Source organism: Phallusia mammillata, unplaced genomic scaffold (genome assembly GCF_965637545.1).
Source record: "Phallusia mammillata unplaced genomic scaffold, kaPhaMamm4.hap1.1 HAP1_SCAFFOLD_249, whole genome shotgun sequence".
NCBI lineage: Eukaryota > Metazoa > Chordata > Ascidiacea > Phlebobranchia > Ascidiidae > Phallusia > Phallusia mammillata.
This window is the reverse complement of record NW_027648980.1, coordinates 1-20,206: the sequence shown is the minus strand read 5'-3', so window position 1 is coordinate 20,206 and position 20,206 is coordinate 1. Positions and strand designations below refer to the sequence as shown.

The window sequence follows — 20,206 nt, the reverse complement described above, 5'->3', positions numbered from 1 at the left end:
ATTTTTTTAACACAAGATTTTAAATTGATACGATTTCAAAAATTAAGATTTGTCGGCAAAGAGAAATTGTTTATCATTAGGACAATTTTTCACAACCCACTAAAATCATACTGACTGACTTTGACACCTTAAAATTGTCGTGTAACTATTGTTACTGATTACAGTACAAACGACAAAGATTATTGTCTACTTCGACTTCAATCAATATGTTAATAAACATAAATCGAGTTTCTGTTCAAAACAACCTATTTCTTCCTTCCTAAGTATGGAGGAATCGCGGCCCTGCATAGGATTAAACAGACGTAGCCTACCACTATTGTTTTAACAAGTAAGTTACAGTATGATACAATTATAATACCTTTGACTCGGAGGAACAAAACCTTTTGAGAATATGGACGACCGACGGCTGAAATCAGAAGATGGAAAGAAGGGGCACTCGGTTACAGATTGACGGGAATGCGAGTGTCCTGGTGCGGTCAAACAAGTTCCAATGTCTGGGATTCCACCAGTTGCTTCCAAAACCTGCTCCAATTGATGAATGTAATCTATGGCACTTTGCAGTGTGTCGACTTTACTTGGCTTTCTGTTTGGTGGAACCTAAAACAAATTTATGATGCTCGCCAAACTATGTCTTAATAACAATATAAGTGGGTTTGTAGACATCTGCTATCACGCCTTACCGTTGGTAGAATTCTTCTCAACTTCGCAAAACCGGAATTAAGGTTTCTGACGCGCAATCGTTCACGCGCATTTGCTTCTCGTCGTTTCGATATTCCCTCGGTTGCGTTACAAGTTGAATATTCACTCACATAATCCATTCGTGGACCAAGATTATCAACCCGTTCGATAGCTCGGTTGCTGTGACTTCTGCCACTTACCAGCAATTCTAAATAAATTCGTATGACACCGGTTCTTTAAACACATTACAGAAAAATATTCAAAACTATAATATAATACCTGAGTTTGATTGTTCTCTCAGTCGAATGTGACGCCGATGTCGTCGAGAGCAAAATTCGTTTAAAAAGTCTGTATTATTTTCGTTGCTCAGAGTCTGCATTCTATTTTATTTTTAGGGTTTCGTAAATAGTGTGCTTCTGCATGTTACAACTTCATTTGTAAAATTAAACTTAGTCTGACTCGTCTTTGATTTTGTTGCTGCTTTCACCATTTGCTAAATCAATGGTCAGAAAATAACACTTTTTCTACCTGCTAAATCAATATCACTTAATAGCGCCATTGTGCGGTTATCACTAAACAACGATTGGAGTGTTTTCTAGATCAGTACTTAAATTTAACAAACATTTAGACAGAACCTGTCATTTAATGCTGGTGGTAGGCCTTCCCACAAAAATTGGCCTAATGAATTTAACAAAAAAAAACTGCTTTGAAGTTTCTCCCATATTTTATTAAACTGTAAACAACAAGAAAATAAACAGTAAAAAAAAACTACAACTATCTTCTCGTGTGCCGCCTACTACAGATAGAAACATCTTCGCTGTTGAGGTTGTTGGGTTTGACGCCCAACAGAGAACTTTCCGTTGATGAGCTCGTTTCCTGGACCGCATCTAGTTGCCTTGAACAATGGGCTTGGTTCTCACTGGATTTTCTTTTTCGTTTTATTTTTCCATACTTTTTCGCGCAATGCTTTCGAAAGCGCTTCATTCGTCTCAGAAACTCCACCATTCGGTGAAAACCGTTCTCGATGGGCGATTTGGTTCTTGGTGGAGTGACCATTTCATTATCATCGCTATCCGTAATCACTATGTCCAACTCCTGTCCGATTACTGTCTGAATCGAGCAACTACTTGTGTATGTTGGGGTCAATACATCAAATTCTCCTGAATCAGCTTCATTAGTGAATGGTTCATTTTGCTTTTCAGAAAGCTGACTCTCTGATGAAAGAAGTGGAAATTTAGTTTCCTGTTGACGTGCTACGGCGCCATGTTTTTTATCCTTGTTACTTCCTTTTGAGTCCACTGATATTTTGTAAAGATTTTCCTCTAAAAATGTCTTTACTTCAATGTCACATGGAAAGTTAATGTGTAAATGCGGAGAACCGCTAAACGGTGTTCTGATTTCATTGGGCCTGGCAAGTTGCCGTTGTTCTCCGTTTATCAAGCCAGGAAACTTGATTTCTGAATATGTATTTGACCCAGTCGATAACTGCTTGGATACTTGCAGTTTATTTGTTTGTTCCAGGTGAAAGTTATTTTCCACAGTTGGCATTGAACCAACAGTCTGCACACCAACAGATGTTGTTAAAACTGTTGTCTGCGTCGCTTTGTTTTTGATTCCAGTGAAAGTTGACTTTGAGCTTGACTTTGTAGGTGCCATCTCGTCAACCGTTGTTGTCAGCATTTTGTCATGGAGAATCATTTTCTGTGAAATCATGACATCTGCACTCGGAACCGGTACTTCGTCCTCACATCGATATGATAACAATTGATCTTCTTTACTTCTAAAAAAGTCCCCCGACGACAAAGTACTAAAGCTTTCAGAGCAATCCTTGCTCAAAATTTCGTTTGACGTACTTTGCATATTTGGTTCAATGAAATGTGGAGAATTTTCCGATAATCGATTTTGCCAAACATGCGATTTGTGTCTTGGGAACAAGTTAGTATCTCCACGACTGGCTGTGCAGCAGTCGCTAAAATGAAACAAGTTCTTTTTATACGACGACGACGACGGTTCAAAAATTTCGGATTGGGCATTACAGTCAGAAGAAAGGGGTCGAAAATTGGAGTTGTTGTTTGGTAAAATTCTTCCATCTTTTGTTTCGCTCAGGCGCAATTTATTTAACAGCCTTTGTAGTGAAGTTGTTGTTGTCAAGTTTTCCTTTTCATGTAATTTCAATTCCTTCACTTTCAGCGCAGTGTCGTTGGGCGTTCCAAGCTGACGAATTTTTGGCTTTGTTTGCGTCGTACGAAGCGAATTGAGAACAGCAGTGGAAGAACGGCTTGTGGGCAGTGTTTTTCCTTTGTTTTGTATGACGTCGGAATGCCCAGTATACCGCCGCAAAGTGTTATCAACATCAAAATTGCATGGAACGAGACTTTTTTTGATCGGGGGTAACTGTGATTTTGGTACCTGCAGTTCTGCACTGTTGTCGATTTTGTGCGTGGGAGATCGCACAGGCATAGACTTTTCTGACTCTGCAGGTGACAAACTTTGCTCAAGATGGAGATCAGTACATTTCTTGTTACTCCTAAGTTTATTTTTCGTACAAACGGAAAATAAGCTACGCACACCTGTTTCGGCGGCAGCATGTTGCGCGGAAACTACTGACACTTCATTAAGTTTTTTGTTTTCTGACTGTTTGTTCAAAGAAACTTTCGAAGGCTTCCCAAACACTCTGGACCCCAGGTTTGGCGTGGTTTGCTCTGGCAAAACAACACTTGTTTTTTCATTCTCACCAGACAGAAGTGTATGGTTAGATGATAAAACTGAAAGCTTGCTGGAATCGTCAGAGGCAACGAAGGTTTCAGATCTTGAAACTAACACTTCTTCGCTGTGGGAGAAATTCTCAGATATAACATTTGCCTGTGCCAAGTACATGGAAGGAACACCATTTGCACAGCTACCGAACTCCTCAGCTAAAGAACCTGGCGGTGCTTCTTTTCGGGGTTCACTTTGTTCTGTAATGTTTGACTTGATAGAAGCCACCGAAAATTGTTCCTCAGTTGGCCAAGCAATTTGCAGGTAGGATTTAAATTCCGGATATATCGTTGCTGTTTCTTGTAAATGACAATCTAGGTCACAGATATCTGGTCGAGTGACACTTAATTTATTTGTTGAAGTGGAGGGACTTTGATTAGAACCACAGATCGAAATTGGTTCGTGTACTTCCTCATCAATGGTTTCTAATTGTGGATGGTTTACTTCATCAATGGCATCTAGCTCTTTATTATTCATTTCGAAACTTGGAATGCTTAAAGATATGCTTACAGTAGGCATCTCTTCGTCGTTGAAATCTTTTGTTGGGGAAAAACCAGGCCCAACTGCAACCACTGTATTAGCTGTTACATCATTCTCTTCATAATCGGTTGTGCTAACGTCATTTTGTGGACAGTAACTTGTACTGACATGCCCTCCTCGTTGCAGTACACCATCAACAACTTTTTCAAAGGTCTGATCCAACGATTTGTTAATGTTTGTTGTTTCTGAAAAATAATCCGCTTCGAGTTGAAGTTCTCTCTCGTGTGTTAGGAAACTCGCCAAGGAGGGAGATAGATCTTGTAGTGAACGTTGCTTAGAAGTTGTGATTTCGGAACCGGGGTTTGAAGAAATTGATAAAGGCATCAGATTTGTCAAATAATTTGAAAACGCACTTTTACGAAAAAAGACAAAATTTTCCTCTCCTACGATACGTTTTATGATGTTTATGTGTTTGGCTGCTTTTAGATCCGACACGCTCGCATTAAAACTTGTTTCCAACAGACTTGTCTCCATTATTGCCGGCCATGACATTTTGCTCCAGGCCGAAATGTCCTCAGTTGTAAGATTTTCGCTACCTGATGTGGAAGTATTTGATGCAACGTGACCTGATGCAAAATCTAAGATACTGTCTTTCTGGTCCGAACAACTAGATCTGTCTAATTCCTTCCTTTCTAACTGTCCACCAATTAAGCTGACCTTGTTCTGTCCCTCAACTGATGAAAGTGGTTCGAGACTTTTTAAATACTTTGCAGACACAGCACTGTCAAACAACTCGCTTTCCTTCTGTTTATTTGTGATTTCACTCCAAGATAATTTGTTGGCCTTGTAGAAACTTTCATCCATCTCGCCAATGTTGGATTTGTTGTTTCCTGTTTCTTTAAACTCCATATCGCCTTGATTGTTACTTTCTGCCTCTTTGGGCGTAACAACTACAGGACCTAAAAAATAAATTTGTGAGATAAATCCTAAGTTATTTGTAAATTTCCACGAAAAAACTTACTGCTGGAATCATTTTCACGAAGATGAGTTGAATCGACAATATTTTTGGTACAACTCGGAACTGGTATTTTGGTGGGACCCAAGTCTGGCCGTTTTAGGATGCTCGTGATATCAAGCTTTTTCAGTTGAACTTTTTTAAAGGGTTTCGGAGGTAATCCTGTAAAAGGTAAGTAACAATTATGTACGGCTTTAACCGAAAATTCTGAAAATGCGAATACCTAATTACCTCTGACTTTGTAAAATGCGCATGACGGGAGAGTTTTTCTACGATATTCTTCATTAGCTTTTTTTCTTTTGTATTCTTCGACAATGCAACGACTTTCATGAAATGGAATGCGAGTTTTTTTGCGTGACGACTTCGGTGTTGTTTGATGTCCTGGAAAAAACGTTGAGTTGATTAGCATACTGCAAGTAAAAGTATTAGCTTTTTAAAAGCTGCAATATTGTACTTGTACTTGTCGTCCTAGGACTAGGTGAATATTTTTCGTAGATCCATGTTTTTTTAGGTGTAGGAATTTTAGATAAGCCGCCGTCGTTCCGATGTAAAACTCGGGACAAATCTAAGGCAGGGACAGCAACTGGTGGTTTGGGTTTCACTCCTACGAATAAAGTTCCACAGTTTGATATTTCATTAAAGCGTATTTTGGTATTTCTTATTCCAACTCGAGCTGACCTCTTGGGGTGTAAAAAGCACAAGCCGGAAGTGTTGCTCTTCTGATTTTTTCCATCTCCTTCCGCTTTCGAATATTTTCCAGCACTTTCCTGCTTTTATGAACGGGAATGCGCGACACCTGATCGCACGATCGGTTTAATGTTATAGCAGACATGTTTTTTATCACAGTAATATAATGTTTTAACCTTTATAATGGGAGCCTTTTGGACTTCTTCCTTTGGACTTTCCTCTGTTGATTTATAAAAAGTGAACTGGGAGGACACACTTCTGTTGCTTTTCTTTTGCAATAGATCAGAGTCGGAACTTTCATCCAAGTCGGGAATGACAAAAACATCGTCTGCTTTTAACCCGTCATCATTAATCGACGATAGTTCCATTTTAATTCCATCTTCGTTTACTTTCCTTGGAAAAGTGTCCAATTTGCTTCGGTATCCAAATACTTTTACCCACTCGTGCGTAGGACGAAGGATCGTGTAATTTAATGGCCAACTTTTATCTGCGTCGATATCAACCGTATTGTAAAGTTGGATGCATTTCTCCAACTCCGTCAGTGGGGGCAAGTTTTTGTCACGAATAGAGCGCCATCTTCGGATGAGAGGTGTGTCACTGATGACGCGTTTAACCCGCGGAAAACCGAGATTATCTTTATCTCCATTTGAAGCCGATTGAGGATTCAATCCGACGCCTTTCCCCGATTTCGTATTCGACTGAGGGTTATGTATATTTTTCCCCATAAAGCGCCAGGTTTCGTAAACACAGACTCCGTTTGTGTCTTGTCGGGGAAGCATGATTCGAATTCCACAATCCTCGATCTCACTCTTTGACGAGGACTTCTGGTTAAGCAGTCGGTCTTGAGTATCTTTTAGTAACTCCGTTCTCTGCCGCAAATAGCTGCGCACGTACTTCTCCTGGTGTTTGTACACTTAAAAGTAAAAAAAAATCCATCGTCTTTTATGCCGTGTTTCCGAAATAATAACGTAACTTAGATAACTTACAAGGATTTTGATCCAACACTTTCAGTTGATCTCTGAAAATCGGCTAAAAATGCAGAAATAACGTTAAACATTTCAATGAAATCTAATTTTTTAAATCTATTTCTACCTTCTCGACACTTGAAATTTCACAGAAGCTATTCATCCACGGATGTGCAAAAACTGCACGAATGCTCGGTCTTTCCCATGAATTATGATTGAGAAGTCGGTTTATTAAATCCTTGCATTCTTGAAATATAAATACATTTTCAGGTATGATGGAATCATCAGTGTTAGCATCTCAGCAAATACAAACCAGCAGAAAGTCCTTTACGAAATGGTAGTTCTTTATATTTCGCTTTTTCATACTGACGCAAAACATCTTTGACAGTTTTGCCCGGAAAAGGATAATAACCGTTCACAAGTACAAACAAAACAACTCCTCTGTTGAGAACACATTTTATTGTTTACTCTACTACGTTCAACACTACCACTAAGTTAAAACAAAACATGGCTTACATGCTCCACAGATCGGCGTAGATGCCGTTATATCCGCAAGTTGTCAACAGAACTTCAGGAGCCATAAACCCTGGAGTTCCACACAATGTTGTGTTCACCATATCTCTGAACATTTCAACAAAGTTTTCACGATTCGCCTCCCATTGAGGCAATTTGATTGAAAAGCCAAGATCACCTAACTTCACAGCACCTTTTTCTGTTACCAGTATATTTTCCAACTTTAAATCCCTGGAAAAATTGGTGTTAATACACAAAAGTTGCTATTCTTACGATGTATGTCAGTCTTACCGATGGGCGATGTTTCTGTCATGAAGAAACTGCAAACCACTTAGGATTTCCTGAAAGTAATTTCGGGCTTTGTCCTCAGAAAAGTATGGTGACTTCATGTTTTTTGATATGTAGTCTCGGTACAAACTCTTTAAATTGCCCTTTTCCGCATATTCCATGACCAAAAAGATTCGTTTGCACGAAACAAATACATCCAACAACGTAATCTAAAGAGGTATTATATGTTCCAAGTTGTAATAAACATCAGCTCAGGGTCGCGCATACGTACGATGTTTGGATTTCCAAATGCCTTGTTCATGTTGGTTATTTCACCAGGAACAAACTTAGTAAGCTTTGTTAAATCCTTGATACCAACATCAGCATAAATGATTTTTATTGCAACCTGAAGAGCAAATATACGCAATTTTATCAAATTTTGTAAAAAGATGCCGATGAAAATATGCTTTTTGCTCAAAAATAATATTAGTCTTATTCATATTTTAACAAAATGTCATGTTGAAAATACATTATAGCAGAGTTTATCTAATTTAATTGTCTTTTAACAAACTTTTATTTGAATAAAACAGCATAAAATACCTTAAGTTGTTTTCCCTCTACGTTCACAAGTCTCAACTTATCGCAACTGGCGATTTTGGTTGCAGATGGTTGAGCCAAAAACACTCGGCCAACCGCTCCACCACCCAAGAACTTGTCAGTCATCTCATACCCATGAGACAAGCAGACAGCTCTCTCCTTTTCAGAAATCATTTTTTCCTCACTTTGGACCATAGTTTTTCTTCTGTTCGAAACGAAACAGATTTTTTTTTTCGCAATAAGTCGTCGCAAAGTACAACCGCACGAAGGAATGCAAAATGCAAGTGATTGAAATTTTCAATGTTTTGACACATTAGCACCCAGGGCTTCCCAAGCAACGTTTATGACGTCATACAAGGAGTGGTTTGATTTTTTTTTAATTAAAATTTTATTTAACTGGGAGCCTACAAACTTATACTCGGCCGCACATATTTTTTCACGTTAATTAAAAGTTAATGTGATTTGTTTACATTTGGCCATCATTTTTTTAATCAAGTTTTACGAAAAAACGGCTGAGGAAGGCTAGTGAGAAAGTAAAGTACCGGTATTTATTTCGCTTTAGCACTTTAGGAAAGCCCTATATCCGACTTTTTGTATGAATGGTGGAAAATATAGGTATTAATCAAATAATCTGAAAACGTGTTTGGAAGGAGTCGTGTGTGCGTAACTAGTAACTACTACCGTACAACCTTCCACGGACAATTTTTAAACGTTTTAGGTATGTGGCGCCACCAGTCGAACGGCGTGTTAGTAATTGTTTTACTTTTCAACTTGAAGCAGAAGCACGTACCGTCGTTCCCCAAATTCATTTCAATTGGTCAGCGTTGCAGGGAAGGTCAATATTTCGGTGGAGCAAGAAATAGTTTACAGTTTTAATGTTCTGATTTATTTCAATCGAACAGTTGGCGGCAAACTTACACTTAAATATTGGAGTAGTGGCTTTGTATTTGTCGTACACTCGTACTTATACACAATAGGGACGAAGTACTTTAAAAAGGTGTGCTGAAAAAAATGTACGGCGGCTAATATTGAGAGGTTTTTTATCACCACAGGGTGACACCAAACAAAATTTGATAAAAAACGTCGTAATAACTAAAATATTTACAACCTAGTAATTTATGGTGGCAGTGTTCTCTGATAAAAAAATGGTAAGAATTATTTGGACATATTTTATGGTGACAGTGTCACTATTAAACACCTTGTTGTTAGTGAGTAGAATATTTCTGCCTATGGTTATATCTGTATATTGAGACGTTTTGGCTTGGTTTCCAAACAAATGTTAAACACCCAATGTTTTTATCAGTAATTACGTGTACTTCTGAAAGGACATACAAATTATTTATTTTGAACTGCTTGAAATACACTGGCCTGTCTATCAATCAGTGCACAAAAATCCAAGAAGCATTTAATAATTGGTAATACCTTCAAGTAACACTCCTTTTTTTTCTTAAATAACAATCGGAACCAACTAGGTGTTATAGAGTCTGCAGAATGTGGCAGCTGCACGCACGTTTTTTTTGTAACAAAATTTTTCGCACGCCAAGTTTTTGGGTTTGCACACGCAAATTTTGCCCCAAAGGCATTTAACTGACCTATCTTGGCCTCTTTTACTTGCTTTGCGCCTGCTGAAATTGGTCTTGCCCACGAACTTATGGGTCGTGCACGCAGGACAAGTAGGTCCTGCACGCATGAGATCTCGTCGGGAACTGCCGTGTTCTGCAGACTGGGCTGTTATCACAGACTCTTATATTTTATTGCTGCTACATCCAGTCAATGTAGAGTCCCCAAAATCCAGACATTGTGAAAAGTCTTTGTCAGTAATGACTCCTATAATAATCATTTCACTATTTTACCACAACTGGTGTTGCTGTATCATCATTTAATCAGAGAGTCATTTTCTTTTATAATGGGCAGAATTGTGTGTGTGCTGCAAATATGTTTATTCCCTAACACTATTTACCCATATTGAGGTTTGTCACATTACAGTTTGGTGTTTACACTTTTCAACATAACTTTGCCATTTAATTTTTTTTCAGGGGGCCACAAATCTTACATTGTTATTTAAATGGGGCCATGAGGCCCAAAATATACTTTTAGGGGGCACGATCCATGAAAGGTTGAGAACCACTGTTTAAGTCATTGGAATACATTTTTGTCTTATACATGCATGTAATTGTTTTTAATCATTTTGTTTCTGATTTGTTGAAATGTTGTCAATTAGTGTTGGATAGTTTACTAAAAGCAAAAAGAAAGTTACAAATTGAGCAAAAAATGAAGCTTTGGCTTACCATTCTTTATTTTGAAATGCTTGAAGTATAGAAGTTGTACCCTGAGTAACCTAATTCAATCAGATGTTTCCTTTCTTTAAAATATTAAGATAAAGAGAAAAATTATTAATAACCTAATGTGATGAGTGTGCCAACTGTGGTCATTGATAAATGTTCGCTGACTTATTTATTGAGTTGAATTTCATGTAAAGTACATGCCTCAGGCATAGTTGAGAGAAATAACTTGGATGATGTCATTCTGAATGACGGTATGATCAACTGTTAGATTGGTCACATATGACTACCAGCACCTACCTAGATGTAACAAACAATAGATAAACATTTTCATTTTTAATTTGGTACATATATTTGGCACACAAAATTTTTGTATACTTGAGTAAAAAGTATTTTCACCAATACATGCCAGTTGGTGACAGTTATCTTTGGTGTATTCTGATATCTTGAATAATTGGCTATTAATAAGGTAGCCGATATGTAAAACAAAGGCAAACTTTTCCATTTTAACAACAGTGGTATTCTCATAATTTCAGGTTGAAATGTGTCAGTATTCAGAAAAAATGCTTTATTTTTTTAAAACTAAATTATTTTGTTATTGCAGAATGAAGAATAGTTTATGGTTTTTGAGATGACAAAAAGTGTAGATGGTTTGGTTATAAATGTGCCAATGCTGACATTGTAATAATGAGCTCTAGAAAAGGTGAGAGATATTTCACTCCATTGCAATGATTAAAACTGCAAAAGAAAAAAAAAACAATCTGCATTTTTTTAGTTATGGCCATCCAAGCACGCAAGAAGAGATCAAAACCGAAAAGAGATAAACTAAAGAAGAAGGAAATAACTGCTGCAAATCAAAATGCCAACAGGTAAAGGCAAACTTGTAACAATCATTAGACTGAGACAAGGTAGTGTCCGGCTGCTTGCATTTTTCCTCCTACTCCTAATACTATTCTTTAACTTTATGTAAAGCTTCAAGTAATGTTCAAACAAATCAATGCCTTTTCCAAAAAATATCAGAGCGGAATTCAAATTTATATGATATGCATAGTGTGAAATTAAAGTTTTGTGAGAAGATTATCAAATGCTTTTTGCTGGTGAGAAGTGTGCTGTGTTAGTTCATCATTGACACAACATATATATATGTTTGCAACACACATTGTAATCAGTAATGATAGTTGACTAATTAGTACACAACAATTTAGCATGTGCTGAAAATAATTACAACAAGATTACAACACATTTATTTAGCAGCGGAAGTTTAAGTGGAAGTTCGTTTCATGAGCATGCATCAAGTGATGAAGAAGAACACATTGAAGAGGAGGAATTAAGAGGATCAGATGATGATGAACAAGAAGATCCATCTGATTATTGTAAAGGTAGCAGATATTTTTTTGGATTTAGAATTTTGGACAGGTAGTCCTAAAACATATTTAGTTTATTAAAGTTTTGGCACGAGTTACACAACTGTACCAAAGTAGCAATTGTTGTCACTCTTTGTTAACCAAAGTTTTGTAAATGTTTTTGATGTAACTAAATGTGTTATTGTCAGGCTCTAATTTTAGCATCATAACTTTTGAGGAATCTGCTGAAGTATGCCTAATAGTTTTTTTTATACAGATAAATTAAAAAATCAGCATTATGGGAAAGAGAACACCACAGAATCAGTATTCAGTTTTTCTGGTTAATTATGGGTCCCCTTCCCTGAAGGGGACACATATTGATTTTACTCGAATTGTTTTTTGTTTTTTTGTTTTTTTTTCTTCCCAAAGTTAGTCCGACTCGTTTTTCCATAAAATGTTTGATGGATTTGGCTGAAATTTAAACAGATGGTAGATATAGTTATGTAGATGTGCATCCCACTTTGTTTTTGTTGATAACCCCAGTATTTACCCCGTTAGCACCCTAAAATGGGTATTTTTCCCCCGAAGTTTGTCCGACTCGTTTTTCCATAAAATGTTTGATGGATTTGGCTGAAATTTACACAGATGGTAGATGTAGTTATGTAGATGTGCATCCCACTTTGTTTTTGTTGATAACCCCAGTATTTATCCCGCTCGCCCCCTAAAATGAGTGTTTTTACCCAAAGTTTGTCCGACTCGTTTTTCCATTAAATGTTTGATGGATTTGGCTGACATTTACACAGATGGTAGATATATTCATGTAGATGTGCATCCCACTTTGTTTTTGTTGGTAACCCCATTATTTACCCCGCTAGCCCCCTAAAATGGGTGAGTTTTTAAACAGTGTCAGAATTGGCTGAAATTTGGATTTCTTATATAGTATGCCATTTATAGGTGTTGATTGTTGTGTTCAATCCTGTAGTCCTAACATTTACCCCACAAGCCCCTAAAGTGTAAAATGTATTTGTATGTTACTGGGCACCACAAATGAAAGATTTCTTTGGAGCAATAGTGTTACAAGGGCAACCAGTTGTATGTTGCTCGTTGGTGGGTTGCTTGGTGGTCGTTTTTGCGCCATGGCAGTTAGGGGCTTGTTAACAGCCCTATGACGTCAGAAACATCAACGGTTGTTGCTCAAAACACCTCTAGTGGTCGAAATTTTAAACATTGGCGGATTGGGCTGAAATTTTGCAGTACTATTGATTGAGTCATTGTGGTTTTTATATATTTTTTAGTTTGTGTAACCCCATTAGTTGCCCTACTAGCCCCCTAAAATGGGTCAGTTTTTTAAAACGTTAAATAGGACATACTTCAAACAATATCTGGGGTGAATCTAATTTTATAGTTTGTATTCTACATAGTATTATTATTTAAGCCCAGTGCCGATCACTGTGTTTTACCTTACAACACCTGACTTTCTCATGGTTATCTCTTGAATTGCATTATTTTCAACTTTGCATGTGTGGGGACCCACGAGTTTTTGCCTGCAGAAACGACTAAAGTTATAAAAGACGATGGCTAATATGGGACCCATACAAAATAAGCATAGGAAATATATTTATGTTTTAAACTAGGTTATAGTGTATATGCAAGGGCAATATGTGCTAAGCCACCCTTCTAGTTTTGGGTCATCTTCTATGAATGAAATAATTTCACCCAATAATTATTTGTTGTTTCTCCAATGAAATGATTTGTGTAGAATAGTTTTTGTGTTATGTTTTGCATAATTTAATATACTTAGTAAGCGTTGCAAAAATAAATATTTGCGACCACCTTGTAGATTTGAACTTTAGCTGTTTATTGTTTGACTTCTATTTATTCAACTGCTTTCCAATAAAGGATTAAAAAACACAAATGTACATGTAATGTTTATGGCTGCTGCTATCATCACTCAATACAGTCATGTTGTATGACCTCATATGTCACCATTTGGTCCAAATCCTTCTGCTTCACTTGTTATCTAGAATCCAACATGTTGAAGTACTTTGTCTTTGCTTGTCTAACAACCAGATTCTCAAATCAATAATTTTATTTGGCAATTATAAACAACTTTTTGTAATATTTAAAGGATTGCCCCATGTATTTCCTAATATATCTGGTTTAAACCGAACATATGGGTAAAGTCCAATGCTACTAATCTGTTAAAATTACGACAGGCCACATGTTTATGAAGTGTTTGTACCGTAATACTTCCTATAGGAATTGGTTTAATCCTACTTCGTTTAATCATTAACATAAAATCCTTCATATAAAATGACTTAATTTGTTAAATCCTATCGTTTACAATCTTATACAATGTATTAGTGTTGTTGTTTCTGATCAGCTAAATGCAGCAGCAAATTTCACTTTTACTTTTTTATTACTTGTCAAACTGAATGATGTGTGTTTTTATTAAAATAGGTGGATACCATCCTGTAAAGATTGGAGATCTATTTAACAATCGGTACCATGTGGTGCGGAAACTTGGGTGGGGTCATTTTTCCACTGTTTGGCTTTGTTGGGACATGAGGTAATTTCATGACTAGATTGTCCAATATTGAACAACAATTCTTGCACCGACATTGGTACAATAAACTTACAGTATACAAAGTGTTAATAGTGGATTGTGACCAAAATGAAATGAAAAAATGAATATCGCAAATATTTATATTTCACAAATTGATGCCTGATAGAATCATTTAGTAAACTGTGTACACAACTCACTTGTATAAGTCATTCGACAAATTATTTTGTTGATGGAAGGTAAACAATTATGTTTGTGTTCATCAAGTACTTTAAAATCCTGCATGCATTCCTAAACATAATCTACGGTTTTTGCTTTACTTTTTGTTTCACTTGAATTCTCTCTCAACTAGATAGTTTCTGTGTTGTAGAAACAAGAGGTTTGTTGCCATGAAAGTTGTGAAGAGTGCCCCTCACTACACAGAAACTGCTCTTGATGAAATTAAGCTGTTGAAAGCTGTGAGTAGCTTCCTTGTTTTAGATTGTATTGATTTGTTTTACAATTAGATTAATTGTATCTACTTTAAGGTTCGGGAATCTGATCCTGGAGATAGTAGTCGTGACAAATGCGTTCAATTGTTGGATGATTTTAAAATACATGGAATGAATGGAACACGTATGTTAGTCTTATGGCTAATATTATACAAGAATGTAACAAAATGTGTAAATTTTAGATGTATGCATGGTGTTTGAAGTATTGGGCCACCATCTTCTCAAGTGGATAATTAAATCTAATTACCAAGGAATGCCCATACCCTGTGTAAAAAGTATTACCAGACAGGTAAATATGGTCTGATGATGTTACAACAAACATACAGATTACTCCTACACACACACCAATGAATCATAAAACTCTATTTACTCCAGGTCTTACAAGGCCTTGACTACCTGCATGCAAAGTGCAAGATAATTCACACTGATATTAAGCCGGAAAACATTTTGCTTTGTGTGGAAGAACCTTATGTGAGGAGAATTGCTGCTGATGCCCAACAATGGCAACAGCATGGTGGGAAACCACCTTCAGGCTCCTTAGGTAAAACCTTTGTTTGTTTTGACCTTACCTGGTAACACACTTGTGAATCATGAAATAGTTAATCATTTGGTTAAGTTATAACTAGTTCGATTCATTATATATTCAAGTTAATAAACAATACAATGTACATGTTGGTTAAATATATATATATAAATAGTTAATTTGTTGATGGATAGTGTGTTCAAGCATGACAAGTTAACTGCTTTGACATTTTTATTCATTTTCCTTTACAGTAAGCACTGCCCCCCAAGTCAAACAAGCTCAGGTAACAGACATGTATTTTTTCACCTTTGTTCCTTTGTTATTAACACTTTCCAAAACAACAGGGGCAGAAAATGTCAAAGAACAAAAAGAAGAAATTAAAAAAGAAAGCAAAGAAACAACAACAACTTTTGCAAATGCAAATCAATCAGATTGAGGAGACTGAAAGAGAAGGAAAACCGCTAATGGATGTATGTAAAATTGTAAACTTTTGAAACCCACATATGTAAGGACAAATCAAATAACAAATCAAATGTTTCAATGCATGAAACAATATTGAAAACATGTAGGGTTATATTCCAGAAACAGACTGAAACTTTACAAAAACTTCCTTTATATGCAAGCCATTATCAGATTGTTTTTTGTAATGTTGCACATAAATGAAATATAGGTTATGATCTGTTAGTTTTCTAATAAATATTTTTTACTAATGTATTGATTAAACATTGGTGACCCATTTCTGCTTTAAGATTGCTGAACAGACAGTGGAAGGTGATGAAGCAGATCAAACCACTTCAAATAGTGTTTGTGTTGAACAAACAACTGAAAACAGTGAACTTGACAGTGAACAAGTAGTGTCAACCACTTGTGTTGAAAGCGAACAACTTTTAAACGGAGAGAGTGATGCTAGCTCTCCAAAATCAGGTCAGGGGGATGCCATCAGCAACATAGATGTGCCAAGAATCTCTGAGGCAAACTCTGAACCTGTTGCTACAGAAATGAATAACAGTGAAAATGTTGAAATAACAATTACTTCTACAAAAGCTGTTCAACATGAAAATGGTACTGAAACTGGTGAGATGAAAGAAATACATGTCCCTGGTAAGTTGGTACAGTGAGATGTTGTCGGTATGTCTGTTTACCCCATGTTCTATTTTATATTTTTTACCAGACTTAACAAATGAATCTGAATTGTCAGAAAAGCTTGACAGGTATGTGGTGTTTGCTTTTCGATACGATGAGCATATTTGTATGTTAAGCATCTGACCAACTTCCCAGTTGCCTATTAGGTTTATTATCTTTGCAATTTTTCCAAACTGGAATTTTGTTGTGGAATGGGTCCGCCTAAAAGGTGGTAAATAATGAATATAATAACTGTTTACAATACTGTGTGATATATGGCGTTGTGATAATGCTTGCTTTAGCTCTTCAAACTGGTTCAAATATTGACCCTTAAAAATAATACAATGAATATCGACTTATTTTTGATATGAACCAATGTAAAAAGAATTGATACAACATTATTGTCATGACAAGTAGAGTAAGCTGTGTATGTAGGTGTTTTGGTTGAAAACAAATTTTTGCATAGTTTTATGGCATAGAAATAACCCCAAGATTGTTTTCTTTTAGAATTACACTTAATCCGGACAGAATTGTGGATGATTCTGGTGACATGCCAAAATGTAATGGGATTGACAAACCGCCTGCTGATAATGAGTATGTACAAGGACATATTTGTAATCTACTTGCCATCTCTCACTTCCTTTTGAGCATTAATAGTTTGTTTTGTAGAAAGATAAATGCAGAAGCAAACAATGCCCTACGTCCTGGCAGAAAAGAGGAAGTGGCAGAAGACTGTGACCGATACAAGCGTGCTGTATCATCTGACAGGTAAAAACTAGTAACAGTACATTACAAAAAATATGTAGAAATTTTAGAAACCTAGCATGGTAATTATTTGGTTCCTTAATTACAGCAGTCAAACCTCAACAAGCAAAGGAAGCGACTGGAAAACATCTGGATCAGCGAATGACCTGCTCGTTAACTTACTCGATTCCACAAACTGTGACAAGATTAAAGTGAAAATAGCTGATCTTGGAAATGCCTGTTGGGTGGTCTGTATCTTTTTGTGACTTTTTTAGTACAGTTACTACTTGGTATAGTTTAGAGCAGGGGCGGGCAACATACGGCCTGCGGGCCAGATCTGGGTCTTACATGATAATGTGGCCCGCGGCCACAGTCTGCCGCAATCCCCCACTACTTGCTTACTACATCAAATTATAGTAACGGACAGTAACGCTCCCCAATAGCAAAAAACTTTCCCGCCGTTGTTACCATTGCACCATATGTCCATTGTTACGGCATAACTGCCAACCTTGTGTGTGGCCTGCTTTCACGGTTTCCTTTGTTTCCACATGTGTAGCCCAGTTAGTGTTATAGCAGTATCTAAGTTTGTGGTGCATGCATTAAATTTGCTGTGGTGAATAATTTTATGTTATATCAGTTAGATTGTTTGGACTGTATTGTATTTGTGATGTTCTTGATTGTATTTGGTTTAGGTGGTCAAAAATCCGTTTTAAATCACTGGATAAATATGCGATTAATGTATCGATTCAGGAATCCGGCCCGCCAAGTACTTCATTTTCCCATATCAGGCACGCCAACTGGAGAAGTTGCCCGCCCCTGGTTTAGAGCTTATTAACTTAAATGGTTTAGAGCTTATTAACTTAAACAGTATACACTGCATGTTTCATGACAGTTTGTAGAATTGCTGTACAAAGCTGCATGTGAATTATTGCAATAGGATGTAATCCTGGAAAATTTGAGATGAATTTATGGGGTTTGTTGTTGTGCAAAAACATTTGCCACAAGTAAATCAACTGTTAACAATCAGTTTACTTGAGCTTGTTTTGATTTGACATATATTCAGCTTTTTCTTCAAAAATTTGCAAAGAGACCGTTATGAATAAAATAATAATGAATTTTGAAAGCAACCATTTGGATAGATGATATCATGTATTAAAACTGTTGTATCACTATATTGTTGCCATCCAAATATCTAGCAAAGAAAGTCTACAAAAAAACAATCATCTGCCGTTACATGTATTCTAAATATATATATATATGTATATATATTTATATATATATATAGGTGCATGTCGCATAAATTTGTATCCATAACTGTAGGTTGTGGACTCCCTGTCCCCAACACAAATGAAATTAAACAAATGTATAAGCTTTGTTTAATATTACAGAACAAACATTTCACTGAGGACATTCAAACCCGACAGTACAGAAGTATTGAAGTCCTGCTAGGTGCTGGGTATGGAACGCCTGCTGATATATGGAGCACTGCATGCATGGTACATAGTATTAGTAGGTGCAATAAAATGTTAATGTCGTTCAATGACAACACAATATATTCCAGGCATTTGAACTTGCAACTGGTGACTATTTGTTTGAACCACATTCTGGAGAGGATTATTCACGTGATGAAGGTAAATTTGACAAACTATTCAGCTGTTATGCTTTGTCCTTGCTTCTAAGGCTATGTTTGTTAGACCACTTAGCTCTTATCATGGAGCTTATGACAAATATTCCCCGCTATGTGATACTCGGTGGAAAATATTCACATCTCTATTTTACACAACAAGGTACACTTTTTTCTAGCTTGCTTATGTGATGCTTTTTGCATGTTTTAGATCACATTGCATTGATTATTGAACTGCTTGGTCAAGTCCCCCGTAAGTTTGCATCGAGTGGACAATATTCAAAAGAGTTTTTTAACAAACGAGGTAACGTTTTTGTAAACAATTGCTAAGTTTTTTGCTGTTGAAGCATTTTTGATTGTGGCAGACTTGGTTTGAGTGGCATGCTGAAAAGTTAGGACGCATATATTGACTCATTAAATGTAAATTTGGAAATGTTAAACTTATGTGTACGACCTAAACAGGTGAGCTTCGGCACATTCACAAACTGAAAATGTGGCCTCTGCGGGACGTCCTCATTGAAAAGTACGAGTGGTCAGTCGACGAAGCCGAACAATTTGCATCCTTTCTCTTACCCATGCTTGAAGTTATTCCTGAAAAGAGAGCACAAGCCTCAGCTTGCCTGCAGCACCCGTGGTTAAACACGTGACCACCAAGATTAATTTGTTACTCGTGTACAATATTCCCACGTATAGTTGGTTTGATATTTCGAACTGTGTTGATGCAAAAATGGATGAATTCTGTCCGGTATACATTTGTTTGCAACGGCACGACTGTCCTGGTTCCACAATCTTGAGGGTAAACAATAAAAGTGGGATTTTAAACAGCATCGACGAAGCTAAATGCAAACCATTATGCGATTAAATTGTTTATATTCTGTAACATTTCTTTATCTTGCATTACCTGTCTTAAAACCGTTGAAGGCCTTCGTCGATTTGTAGTTCTGCTACCAATTTTGAGTGTTGTAGTTTGCACCGCATAAATTTATTATCTTATTTTGAAAATGTGCGTATTGCGTGAAAACAATTTTGGTGCTATAAGCAAAAACATAGTACATTGCATTAAGCCAGTAAATTGCTTTTGTGTCACTGACATCTATTTTTCTCTTCGATACAACGCGGTCGCTTTTGCGATATTGCTTGTATACGCGTTTGCTGTTCTAGATAATAAGCTGCTGTGTTCGTGTTTATTGGTTTGCATGACTGAAACAAGTTTCAATCTTGGTAGTAACTTTTGTTCAATGTAGATAGTTTGAGGGCATAAGAAGGAAGATTCATGGAAAACAGTAATGTTGTTGGTGTAGGCCCTTTGAACTTATTGTTCAAAAAACATTCTTTAACGTGCAACAAAAATGATTTGGATTTGGATGACCACTTATGTTCAAATGGCATATCGTTTCTATCGAACAAACTTTTACTGAACAATGTAATGCTTGGACAACAAGTTGACCTACCAGTGTATAATATGTATGGTAATCCACAGCAGGCTAAAACTCTTATCTGTGTAACTCAGTATGCAAAGAAACTTCAGTATTCCTTGAAAACGCTTGTCTTTTTT

The 20,206-nt window shown here is 36.6% G+C and overlaps 3 protein-coding genes across 7 annotated transcripts; 1 reads left to right on the top strand and 2 right to left on the bottom strand.

The window, feature by feature from the left end:
- Positions 1 to 358: 358 nt before the first annotated feature.
- Positions 359 to 1,057, bottom strand: LOC145208415 (transcription factor 21-like; the record flags this gene model as incomplete). The annotated part of the gene is made up of 3 exons (XM_080078918.1): positions 958 to 1,057; positions 681 to 886; positions 359 to 597 (listed from the first exon to the last, which is right to left on the bottom strand). Coding segments are annotated over exons 1-3 (545 nt in total), but the record flags the coding sequence as incomplete, so codon positions are not given.
- A 362-nt stretch (positions 1,058 to 1,419) lies between these two features.
- Positions 1,420 to 8,154, bottom strand: LOC145208414 (uncharacterized). Its single transcript, XM_080078917.1, has 13 exons — positions 7,963 to 8,154; positions 7,655 to 7,768; positions 7,387 to 7,592; positions 7,099 to 7,326; positions 6,896 to 7,023; positions 6,710 to 6,828; positions 6,604 to 6,646; positions 5,794 to 6,530; positions 5,609 to 5,726; positions 5,385 to 5,534; positions 5,162 to 5,311; positions 4,937 to 5,092; positions 1,420 to 4,874 (listed from the first exon to the last, which is right to left on the bottom strand). The coding sequence occupies exons 1-13, from the start codon at positions 8,152 to 8,154 to the stop codon at positions 1,453 to 1,455; spliced, it is 5,763 nt and encodes a 1,920-aa protein (XP_079935043.1). The 3' UTR covers positions 1,420 to 1,452.
- A 2,691-nt stretch (positions 8,155 to 10,845) lies between these two features.
- On the top strand, positions 10,846 to 19,875 carry LOC145208413 (SRSF protein kinase 3-like). Of its 5 annotated transcripts, none has more exons than XM_080078914.1 (19): positions 10,846 to 10,944; positions 11,017 to 11,110; positions 11,496 to 11,620; positions 14,045 to 14,153; positions 14,518 to 14,605; positions 14,675 to 14,762; positions 14,821 to 14,927; positions 15,014 to 15,179; positions 15,413 to 15,444; positions 15,506 to 15,631; positions 15,911 to 16,262; positions 16,333 to 16,372; positions 16,791 to 16,877; positions 16,941 to 17,051; positions 17,137 to 17,275; positions 18,416 to 18,523; positions 18,589 to 18,658; positions 18,863 to 18,955; positions 19,114 to 19,875. In XM_080078914.1, the coding sequence occupies exons 1-19, from the start codon at positions 10,929 to 10,931 to the stop codon at positions 19,296 to 19,298; spliced, it is 2,136 nt and encodes a 711-aa protein (XP_079935040.1). In that variant the 5' UTR covers positions 10,846 to 10,928; the 3' UTR covers positions 19,299 to 19,875. The 5 variants fall into 5 exon arrangements, with proteins under 5 accessions (XP_079935040.1, XP_079935042.1, XP_079935041.1 ...); XM_080078916.1 differs by having other exon boundaries at positions 11,493 to 11,620; positions 16,953 to 17,051; XM_080078915.1 differs by having other exon boundaries at positions 11,493 to 11,620; positions 17,140 to 17,275.
- The last annotated feature ends 331 nt before the right edge of the window (positions 19,876 to 20,206 follow it).